Below are 12,001 nucleotides of genomic sequence, written 5' to 3'. Positions count from 1 at the left end.
GAAAGCAAAGGGCCGCTGACGATTCTGAACATCTGATGATAGAGGAAGTGCTTTTCTAGGGAGAGAGAGGGAATAACACAAGACCAGCCTCATTCCGTGGATCACAATTAAGTCTAAGTCCTTTGCTGGACAGAGGATCTGTAGAGTACATTGCTCTGTCAACTAACACACCTCCAATGCCTAGCACAAAGCCTAAGTCAGGGACAGGGCCAAGAAAAATACTGAGGGATAAAAATATAGTTAAAATAAGATCTGACGGTTCTATTCAGGGTTCACATCTGCACAAAATTGCCAAATTTAAAGGATCAGAATTCAAACACTTAATCACACCAAGAAATAAAAGCGGGGGAGGGAAATACTAGAATCACTATAGTGTATCAATTCAAAGATTCCTCTTTTTACCTTTTTACATCTGTAAAATTGGGATGAATCAATGCAATGTCAGGTCATAATTGTCAGTGTTCTCTCTTTCTTACAAATATGTCAGATAACACTGCATCTTACAATTAATGGTATCTTAGATTTAATTAATTAAATAAGATGTTGTAAATTGTCTGTTTTCAAACTGGTTCAAAGGGCTCTTTTCCAGGTATACTGCCTGCCATGCTGTGTCTTATCCACTCAGTACTTTGCCACCAGCCTTAGGGCTGGCCCTCCCTCCACACTCAAACCTGGTCAGAATCCAGAAATCAGGACTGACTGCGGCAGGCAGTTTCCCAACCAGTGGCAGAGTTGCTGACTTCAGATCACATCTGCTCTCTGTTCTCCCCCCTTTAAACTGACCTGACTTCTTTTTAAAGCTTTGTCAACAACAAAGCTTCCAGTTACAGCCCTATTCCTAGCAGCTACCTAGTTCTATCTGTTTCTGCTTCAAGAAGACCATTCTAAGGCTGAGCTTTGAGAAACATCCACTGCTGTTGGTGTGTCTTGGGCTGTCTTCTTACCTTCTCTGTCAGAGCTTAGCCTGGCATGTTTCTTGACCACAACAGAAAAATAATGGTCAGCCTGCCCAGGTTTGTAGTCTACTTTCAGTGGCAACTTCTACAGCAAAAGAAAGATTCATCTGCAAATCTTGTAACATGAACCTATCACAGTGCAATAGTCTTCTACGATGATGCACCAGCCACCCAGTGCAGTTAGCATGTAACAGACCCCTGTCAAGAGCACCTCCACCTGTTTGCTCTGACATAAAAGAATGTGTAGAAAATGTGATATTCACAAGGAGGAAAAGAGAAGATCTAAATCTTAGGAAGATTCAAAAGAAAATGCACGAACGAGTCATTTCAAAAAAAAAAAAAAACAGGAAGAAAGAAATGTGAACCACATGTAGAACTACATGGAAAAAGCCTATGTAAAGAATAGATAGTGACCACATTATTTTTCCACATCAAAATCACTCCTAACACCGCACTGCAACTATCCAGTCAGTTGATTCCAGACCACAACACTGTTACACACACACACACACACACACACACACAGTCGTGTCTCTGTCTCTCTCTCTCTCTCTCACACACACACACACACGCAGTTATCTTTCCTGCAAAGCTTCTCAGACTGTGCATAAAAAATTGTTTCAAATCAAAACAACTTAAGTGAATATAACCAATTACTTTGCTCCCCTGAGCCTCATTTCTTCTTTTATTTTAAAAACTTGATCCTCCTTCCACTCTAACTTCCACAGGCCAAATTCCAACGGTCTTCACTTGGGATCTTACCTGAGACCAAACTGAATTTATCCTCAAAACGTAACCCCAGGGTATGTCCTTGGACGGCAGAAACAGACCGTGTGGGCCAAAGGCAACACGGCTGTTTCATGATCTGATCTTGTATTCATCCCACTATTTAGAGAGACCCCACAGAAGAAGGTGGAAGAAAAGGGCCCCCAAAAGACCAGTTAAACAAGAGACAAATAACCAGTCAAGGTATTCCTTGATAAGATCCTTAAAAATTATCTTTAATTGATGCCAAATATGAACAGATCATAAAGTGACAGAAGCAAGTAAAATTGCATAGATGAAAACTATGCGCATCAATTAGGTTCTCAATTCATAACATTCAATGTCCTTGACCTGACATATTACACAGTTAGAGAAGGGAAAATGCACAGTAGGTGAAGATGAGACATGTCCTTAACTCAAGGTGAAGCAACTGGCAAACTGAAGAAATAAAATAGCGCTTTTTCAGCTTAAATGGTTTGTTGTCCTGATGGTGCACTTTCAATTAATACTAGTCATTTTTATTTTTCACCTCAGTAATACTTTATCTTTCCTATTAGAGGCATGTCACATGGAGTCCATGTTGTCTACTTACATCTGATGCATAAACAGTCCCAAAACAGTGCGCTGAAGAGAAGAAAGGTGCTTCTGCAAGGTTTGGAGAGGAGACAACTTTGACCTGGAATATTTTACAAGAGATTTCTTGTTTTGTTTTGTTTTCATCCCATACACCATTTCTTCTTCTTCTTTGATTGTGGTACAAAAGTTTTCTATACTCTTTGAAGTTTCACATCATAAAAAGTAAACTCCTAGTTAGCTCCTAAATGAAAATCACTGTGACTAGGGTTAATCTCCTTAAAGCTAATAGCCCTGAGGTCAGCAGGGCCTCACCTCTTACATACATGCTGGACTTCCCAAGAAAGCCCAGGGTCATTTTGCCTGAGCAAAGAGGCTGGCATTTAATCCCAAGGCTTCTAAACTTTACATCTATACCCTGAATTAGTTTGCACAGTGACCCAAGGTAATGGAACAGTTTTGGTTAACAATTCAGCTCCTGTTTGCTTCTTTACAAAAATGGTAAGTAACATACATTCTTTTAAGGTTTACCTGAGTCATACTAGACATGTTCACATATACCCTGAAATTCCATGATATAAATACAAGTAGTAATATGCCACATGGTGGATGAGAGGTCACCTCCTGAGATCACAATTCAACTTGGGTTGCGTCTGGTCTTAAAATTTTAGTTTGTTTGTCTTCTTAAAATGAACATAAACATCAAAAGACTCCATTCTTGCTTGGAAAAGCCTGAAGATAACATGCTTGTTTGGCAGTTTATATTCTTTCTAACAATTTTATACTATGGATGGTTACCACCCACCAATTCTCACCACCCCAGGAATAAGTCATTCCTGGAAGAAAATGGGAAAGTGCCTTCTGCTAATGTTCTTTCTCCTTTCTTTCAATCCAATCTACCAAACTAAGAATTAAAATGTAAAATTTTTAAAAAGCATGTGTTTTGAGGTCTCCTATATTAAATGAGAGGGCTAGGAAACTATTTTTATTGACTTTTAGATGGTAACTCATTTGAAAAATGTGTAACTATACATAATGTGAAGAAGGCCCTTTATAGGCTCAACCAAATTTCTACTTTAAAAAAAAATGTATTCCTCATTTGCCATTTACATGTATGTTTTTAATTCTCAAGCGAATCAAGACTGTGACACCACCTGTGCTTCAGGTCCACCATGGTGGAATCTAAACCTGCCCTACAATTCCATTTCAGGGAAATGACTGCCCACTGGCCGGAATCCGGGAGAAGGACTTGCTCTTGGTGTATCTGATTTTGCAAGGCTCACCCACGAACACACTCCCAATGAACTGATATAACTGAAAATCAGAACTCAAGTCTCCAGGCAGTGCAAGGGGAGTTGTGCACAAGTGGGAAAAGGGAGATGCAAAAACAGAAAGTTTTCCTGGCTGGAATTTGTCTTCTAGAAATCTGAGGACAGAGGAAATGAATGTCTTTGGTCTCTCTGATTCAGATCACTTCAGGTGAGTTAACCACTTCAGAGATTCTGGGATGGCTAACAGCCCTGCTGTGACCAACCCTTCCAATGCCACCCTATTGAACTAGGGCCCCAATAGACTGGAAGAGAGGAGTTATGGCTATCAGCACATCAACAGTCTTCTCCTAGAGAAAACATATAGTCAGGACATGAGCTGTTAGAGCTCCATGCCTAGGAAGGGGAAGAAAAGGTAAAGAGCCTGCTAAAATAAATAAGAATAAGTAAACCAAAAAATAGTCATCCCTTAATAGGCAGTTTTGTTAAGTGCACCTTCAGGTCTACAAAGACATTTCAACACATTACAGTGCGAGGGGTAAGAGCTTGGTCAAACATCGCATGCCTATGCTACACAGATAATCCCTGTACTCCATTCTTACTGAATTCATTGCAATGACCTAGAGATGAGCTAAGCAGCATTCATTTTCCTCACAGCACCCCAAACTCATAACAACAACTCATCCCCAGTCCCAGGCTGACAGGTTCACCGCATGCAGCACTTTTTTCTATATCACATGCAGAAGAATCAACCACTCCAGGGTGTAACCATGGTAAGTATACCAAGTACCCAAAGTCAGTCTTGGTGCCATTTTCTCATCCATTAACCCATCCATCCCACAGTACCGAGTGGATTATTGCTGTTGACAGAGTGCGGTGTTTCAAGTTCTGTGTGCACTAGACCTCAACGTTGAAATGAAAGATCAAGATATCCCCAGGACTGGCAGGAGGTTGGCATTTTTTTCCTAATTGGGGATTTTTAAGCAAGTAGGAAAGGAATCGCCAGAATGAGTTAAGGTTCAGACGAGAAGGAGACATCACATGGGAGGGTTTAATGCCCTGTAGTCGAATGCCGTGCAGTTCTTGGCCCCTCATCTTCCACGATGTGTGTTGTGTTCATCTCACAGATTCACAGAAGTCACATAGGAAAAAAAGATATCCATGTTCTTTCTTTTAATCGAGTTAGCCAGAATGGGTGTAACTCGAGTTTCTAGGGTGACTGCCTCACTGCTAGTTCTAGGACAGGATGGGGGAAAGGGGTGGGAGAAACAGAACAGATTTTCGGAAGAAGCTGGGCCAGAATGTCAGGTAACAGGCAGCCACATGCTAAGCGCAGAATGAAGATTCCCCACCTCAGGGTCCTTAAAAAGGCTGTGAGTACCTCTCCACGGGTGGACAGCTGCCAAGCTCCAGAGGCCTGTGTTCCGTGGCTGTCTTCCAGCCAGGAACAGGGTCCCCACCATTCTCTGGGCTGAGCGACTGGGGCAGCAGAAGTTAGATGTTCAGCCTGTGAAGTGACTGCCAGGTGGGAAGGTCATAGGAGCGTCATAGGAAATATCTGAAAGGGGTAGACCGGGAGGCAAGGCCTAGGAAAGGTTATTATGAACTGAGTGTTCCCACATCCACAACAATGCCCGAAAAGATTGGACCATCAGAGAGATTTGCAAAGTGCTGTTACTAACAGAGAAAGAATAAGGAAAGGTGCCAGGAGCACTACACTGGACCTGAGGAAGCCTTGTGTGTCCAAAGTGGCCCTCGATAGGAAACAAATTCCCAAAAAGTTTATCTTGGCTTCTGGTGGAGAAGAGGAAAAAACAAGTTCACAGTTCACGTCCACTTCAAAGATGGGTCTCAGTTCACATCCAGCGTCAGGCTGTCAAAGGGACCAATGCTAGTAGATGGCCAGAGAGACAGCACCCTCCTGGGACTCTCCTCTCCAGGGTTTAGGGTGGTGTGGTCTTCTCACAGTGGTGAAATGAGAGAGCGAGAATGGAAAAAGAAAAAGCAAAAGGTCTGTGCCCCAACCCTTCCCCACTTTTGTTACCTAACTTCTCAGCTGTGTCAAGGAGGCACTTTCTGCAGTTCACTGTGGGTACAGGATAAAGGCACTAAGCAACTATTAAATCAATTGGTTTAGTTTCTTCAGGGAGCCTCAAGGGGAGGGCCGAAGTCTCTGCAGACTTCAAATAATGACTGCAAAGAAAAAAAATCAGCTCTGCTTTGGATGCATACAATAGAGAAACATTTTCATTTACATCCTAAGAATGCACCAAAAAACATGCAGTATTGCACCTTTTTTTTTGTTTGTTTGTTTGTGTTGCTTGTGTTTGTCTTCAGCTAGAAAGAATACTTGTTCTTAGGTGTTGCTATATATACCTTGATGATTTATTTAGTTTTTCACATGGCTTCCCTTTAAGGGATGGGCATATTGGTCCTCTCTCCGCCTATACCTGCACAAAAAACCTGGTATTTCCCTGAGCAAAGGCAGGAAAATTGACTGAGTGCCCCCACCCCCACCCCCCATAATTTCTATTGGGCCTTTCATCCCACAGACTTGTAATTTTTATTACTTTTTAAATTTTTATTACTGAAATCATGCATTAATTAATTCAAGGTACATCTTAGTCAAATAGGCCATAATGCTGAGTAAGAGAACATGCTTTGAGCTCCAAAAAGTTATTGTTCCCATCTGACTAACATATGCACTTAAATACAGTACTTTATTTACTAATAAAATAGTTAATAAATGGAGGAGTGCACTTTTGGTGAATGCAAATGAAAAAGGATCTATTTTTAGAAGAATCGATTTCAACTTAAGCTTATCCCCTATTGTCTGGGCTAACTTCTCAGCATGCGATTATAAAATAAATTGTATCAGATTCAAACATGCTTACATTTAACTTCATTTGTGCTCTCTTGCAATAAGGAGGCTAAGGTTTTACATCCAGTTCTGAAAGCCAGGGGTCGGAGTGCAGGCCTGGTGAGAAAAGACCTGTATTTGGCTCATCTGCAGTTGAGAAAATTTAGCAGCACTGCAGATGAATCAATTAATTTAATTCAGTTATCTTTTTCTTAGAGAACAATCTGGATTAGAAAGAGAATGGGCCCAGGAGGAAATCCCTACAGATCAGGACCAGTATCCAACTTATAAGGTGCTTTGTGAACCAGTCTTAAGTAATTGGAGTTTTCTTTTTTTCACCTTGTAATATGCAGTTCAGTTGATCGAAATAAAAATATCTATTCATTGTCCATTTTGGCTGGTCTATCATGTTACATATAATACATCTGATGCACTGTCTTCAATGTGCTATGCAGTTTGCAAAGATTTTTTACTGGAGTCTCATGCAAATTTTAATTTTATATTTCTAAGCGATCATCTTGTTTTGAGTTTTTAAAAAAGTTAAAGAAACCAAAGCATTAAAAATGTTTCAGTTTGGGGAAGCATATGATTATTGTTTTACCTAGACTAGTTCATGGACTAATCTTTTTAAGCCAGTTTTAGAAAATACTCTCTCTTTTCCCATTTTTTAATAAAAGGAAAATAGTTTATTGTCATGGATCTTGAAAGCTTCTGGTTCACCACCCCCAAAATCTTCAATGCAACAATGCATTGACAGTTAAATAGAGCATTCGAAGTCTACTTAGTAAAGTATCTACAAAGCGTGACATGAGTCACCAGGTTTTTCTGTTTTGTTTTTTAAGTCTTTTGAGCTGCTAAGTGGGGCTTTTTGTTTGCTTGCTTTTGTTTTTTAAACATCGGTCAGTAGCTTGCTCTTATTAACGCAGTTTTGGTTAGCTGTGGTGCAATTGCCAGTTCTGATATTGACCTGTCTATAATGGGCTATGCTATTATTCATATCCTCTTCGATCTCCATGTACTCAGACTTGCTCATAGTAGAGGAACTGCGGCGACTGAGGTCACTGTCAGAGGCTAAGTTAGGGGAACTGACGTGGAGCAACTGAGCCTGCTCTTCCCCCTCAGTTTCTCGGTGGTAGAAATAGTTGAAATTGGACACAATGACAGGTACGGGCAGGGCAATTGTCAGCACACCAGCGATGGCACACAAGGAGCCCACGATCTTGCCTCCAATTGTCACAGGGTACATGTCACCGTATCCTACAGTGGTCATGGACACCACCGCCCACCAGAAAGCATCGGGGATACTGGAGAAGTGCGACTCAGCTTCTTCCGCCTCGGCAAAGTACACTGCACTAGAAAACAGGATGACGCCGATGAAGAGGAAAAAGATGAGCAGCCCTAGCTCTCTCATACTAGCTTTGAGGGTCTGGCCCAGGATCTGGAGGCCCTTAGAGTGGCGGGAGAGCTTGAAGATTCTAAAAACCCTTACCAAGCGGATGACCCTGAGGATGGCCAGCGAGGTGGCCTGCTCGCCCTTCTGGTTTCCTTCCTGCTCAGCTATCTCGGTGCCCAGGGTGATGAAATAAGGAATGATGGCCACAATGTCGATGAAGTTCATGATGTTTTTGAAGAAGTCCGTCTTGCTGGGGCAGGCGAAGAAGCGCACCACCAGCTCGAAGGAGAACCAGATGATACACAGCGTTTCCACGATGAAGAAGGGGTCCGTGAAGATGTTGGAATTGTAGATGACCGTGGTGTTGTCGATGCGGTGGACGGTGCCCGTGAAGTCCTTGTCATCCTTCAGCTCGGGGAGCGTCTCCAGGCAAAAGATGACGATGGAGATGAGGATGACCATGACGGAGACGATGGCAATGACCCTGGCGGGCCCCGAACTCTCGGGGTACTCGAAGAGCAGCCACACCTGGCGCTGGTACTCCTTCTCGGGTAGAGGACGCTCCTCCTCCTTGATAAAGCCCTCGTCCTCCCGGAACTTCTCCATGGCCTCCTCGCCCAACTCGTAAAACTTGATCTCCTCGGAGAACATGTCCAGGGGCACGTTGACCGGCCTCCGCAGGCGGCCCCCCGACTGGTAGTAGTAGAGGATGGCGTCGAAGCTGGGCCGGTTGCGGTCGAAGAAGTACTCGTTCCTCAGGGGGTCGAAGTAGCGCATGCGTTTCTTAGGGTTGCCCAGCAGCGTGTTGGGGAACTGCGCCAGGGTCTTGAGCTGCGTCTCGAAGCGCAGCCCGGAGATGTTGATCACCACGCGCTCGCAGCACTCGTGGTCGTCGTGGTCGGTCTGCCGGGGGTAGCTGCCATCCTGGGGGTGGCCCGGGGCGGCCGAAGCCTCGTCCACGTTCTCCCCAGACATCACCGTCATGGTGAAAGCCGGGCGCGGGGGTGGGAGGCCAGGAGAGAGCCCGGGGTGGGAAACAGCCAGGGACCAGGGGTGGGGGGGACCCAAGCGGCCCCCCCACCGGAGTGCGCGTCTCCCTCACGCCCAGGGGGAGGGGCCTCAAAATGAGCAGGTCGGGAGATCTGCGACTTTGCCTCTCGCTGCCTTCCCCTCCACCCTGCCTTGTACTCAATTTGGAATCCCCCTCGCCTGCGGGCCGGGTGCCGCTTTTTGCAGAGGGTCGGGTTTGGATTTGGGGGTTTGTTGGCTTTTTGTTGTTGTTGTTGTTTAGATATTTCTTCCTGATCCCAGGTGCCTTAATGCAGTGCCGTTCTAGCGGACTGGGCCATGGCTTCGGGGGTCGCCCTGGCCTCCCCTCCCCTCCGAGAGCCTTGCTAGGACCCGGTGCAGTGCCGGCTCAGCAGATCCCCACGCCTGCCACCCCCTCTGCTTCTCCTCGGCTCTCCCCCCTCCTACCCCTCTTCGCCTGCCGCCTTCTAAGCTCCCACCAGGGCGATCGATGGACGCTGCAGAGAAATAGAAAGTGATACGGGGGTAGAAAATCAGAAGCATTCGGATGGGACGGACCTACAGACACCGAAGAACACAGACCTCTAGCTCGAGAAAGCACTGGACGTTTACTAGGGCTATCACACACACACGGACAGACGACACGCAGACACCCGGAAATCCAAGTTTGGGGCTCTTCCATCCCACTTTCCCCAATGCCCAACAGCCGATCTGTTTACAACTTCGTTAAACTAGAGATCGGAAAAGCGCCGAGAGACGCCGGGGGAAGCTCGGGGTCCCAGGCAGCATCCCCGCACCCCCGGCCTCCCCCACCCCGTCGCCCCAACCCCCGCTTCTGCAGCCCCGAGCTGGGGAACCCCCTACCTGGCCGGCCGGCTTGGCGCAGGGGCGGTGCTGAGTCGGCGGAGAGCCCGCGTGGGAATGCGGCAGGTCGCCTTTGCAGTGCCCTGGCGGGAGCCGCGGCGGCCGCCGCAGCAGCATCCGAGACGCGCCGCCGGGCAAACTCGCCGCCCTGGTCCGCTCGTCCGACGCCCCTCTCAGCTGGACAATCGCTTTACCGAGGAGCTACGGCGAAAATGTTCATTCCCTACCCCCATTCTCACCGGTTGCCAGCAACCTGGAGACGCCGTCCTCTCTCCGGTGCAGGGAGTTCCGGAGGATGCGGGGCGGAAAAGCAAAATATCACCCTCTCCCGAAGCTCAGAGGCAAATGACGATAAACAGCACTCTCGCCCCCTCCTAACACTATGGGAGCCCTTGATTCGATCCCGAAGGAGGCGGGCGGGCAAGAGCCTGGATCTACATGGCTCTCCAGTTCCCTTCGCTCGCCGCACCCCAGCGCGGACCTCGCCAAGGCTACGCGGCGCGCCGGGAGCCCTCAGGAGCTCGGAGTGGAGCAGGGTGCGTGCGGCGGCGGGTCCGCTCGGTCCATTTCTGGGCGCTGCAAGATCAGCAGAAACCTGAGAAAGCGCCTGGAATACAGAGCAGCGATTGGCCCACCCGGGCGTGGGTTGGGGAGGGCGGGGGAGGGCAGGCGCGAGGAGGTGGATGGAAAATATGAGGGGGTGGTTTGGAAGAGAGCGGGGTTGTCATTCAGTTCCCACCCTTGCCAGCACAGCTTTTTCCTCTCCTACCAGAAAAGCCGACCACTAACTCTACTTCCCTTGTGGCCCACCGCCCCGCCCACGCACGGCCCCTGGCAGCTCGCGACCTTCCCCGGGAATTTCACATTGGAAATGGTCAGGTCCGACGCAATGCAGGCGGTGGTGTTTCTGGCAAAACTCCTCCAATGGGTTTGCTTTTGTGCAGTCCCACAGTAACCCTCTTCGATCGCACTGCTCTGCGCCCCATTCCGCTCCTCCCCCAAGAAGGCCCTTGCTCTCTGCGGGGCCCTCCCAGCTTCCCCCCGCCGGCTGGACTCTCAGAGCTGCAGACTTTAGGCAGAGCTGTGCAGTTGAGGATCCCTGGGTTTGTTCCATGTAGTTTTACTAGGCGGCGGTGGTGCTAAGAGCCTGTCCCTCTTTAACCTACGATGGGACTTGAAGTTTTCTTACAATCCGATTATTCTGAAATACAGAGAATGTGACTTGTGGGGGACCGAAGGCTTCGTGGGTTTGTGGGGTTGTCTGCCAACTTGGTGCTAATTGGGAATAATCTGAGAAGCAAGTCGCCTACTCACCTCCCACCCTATGCCCCTCCTCCCGCAGCCTCTTTCCCCAGCCTAGTGCCTCCACAAGGCCACTTTCAAAGCTTGCAATTTATTCGGAAAGGGTCCCCCGCAGAGGCGCATGGCAGCAGGAGCTGGGGGCGTGCGCCGTGCCCTGCGAGTGCGGCTGGAGCTGCGCCCCCAGAGGCGCTGAGTCTCCGCGCCTGCAGCTCGAGAAAAGACTGCCGGCCGTTTGGTACTTCCAGGGCTGTGGAGTCTCTAAGGAGGCTGCAAGAGCCCAGAGTCGCCGCTGATTGGCTCCTCCCTCGGCCTTGGGACCACCCTTCTCACCACTGTTGCCTCCCGCCTACACCACCCACCTCCTTAATCAAAGCCAATGATTGCATCCTCCCCGCTGTATTGTGGCTAGTGGAAAGCAGGGGCCTCTGCGGGATTGCCCAGGCAGTGCAACAGTCCCTGTCTGGAACTAGTTAAATCCTTCCTCCAGATTCAGACGCCAGCATTCCCTTCAGAAAAACAAAAGTGTATGTTCCCTCCCCTCCTTCAGATCCATACCCCAGCTTTTCTTTCATGAACAATGAGTTCTCTTATACTCCTCCTTCCCATGTTGAACTCTGCCCTTTTCCCACCTTCCACACGCATATCCTTCAATCTCAATAGCTCCAGGGATCCCTACCTTTCTGCACTGCTGCTCTAATGCAAATAAATAGTTTTTTTATTTTTAAAAATAAAAATAGATATATAAATCTGAAGCTCCCAGCTGAAGTAACATCAAGTCTCTTGGTTTTGTTGCTGCTGCTGCTGCTAGAATCCTATCGGGGATAACTCTACTAGACAAGGGTTTTCTGATCATATCCCAGCACTACTGAGCTTCCCTATTCTCCACTTTCTTTGTCCTTATCTTGTACCTCCCTCTTCCTATAAACCATTGCTTTCTTTAAATGTCCCTAAGATTGTCATCTTCCTAGCTTCATGTGAATGCACGTGCCCT

The 12,001-nt window shown here is 47.2% G+C and overlaps 1 protein-coding gene across 1 annotated transcript; it reads right to left on the bottom strand.

The window, feature by feature from the left end:
• Positions 1-1,936: 1,936 nt before the first annotated feature.
• Positions 1,937-10,279, bottom strand: KCNA1 (potassium voltage-gated channel subfamily A member 1). Its single transcript, XM_003905834.5, has 2 exons — positions 9,709-10,279; positions 1,937-9,341 (listed from the first exon to the last, which is right to left on the bottom strand). The coding sequence occupies exon 2, from the start codon at positions 8,797-8,799 to the stop codon at positions 7,312-7,314; it is 1,488 nt and encodes a 495-aa protein (XP_003905883.1). The 5' UTR covers positions 8,800-9,341; positions 9,709-10,279; the 3' UTR covers positions 1,937-7,311.
• Between the last annotated feature and the right edge of the window lie 1,722 nt (positions 10,280-12,001).

Source organism: Papio anubis, chromosome 9, assembly GCF_008728515.1.
Source record: "Papio anubis isolate 15944 chromosome 9, Panubis1.0, whole genome shotgun sequence".
Lineage (NCBI taxonomy): Eukaryota > Metazoa > Chordata > Mammalia > Primates > Cercopithecidae > Papio > Papio anubis.
This window is presented reverse-complemented; position numbering and strand designations above follow the sequence as displayed.

Excerpts from the sequence above, each read along its gene's own strand:
- KCNA1 (XM_003905834.5), bottom strand. The coding sequence starts at position 8,799 with ATGACGGTGATGTCTGGGGAGAACGTGGACGAGGCTTCGGCCGCCCCG.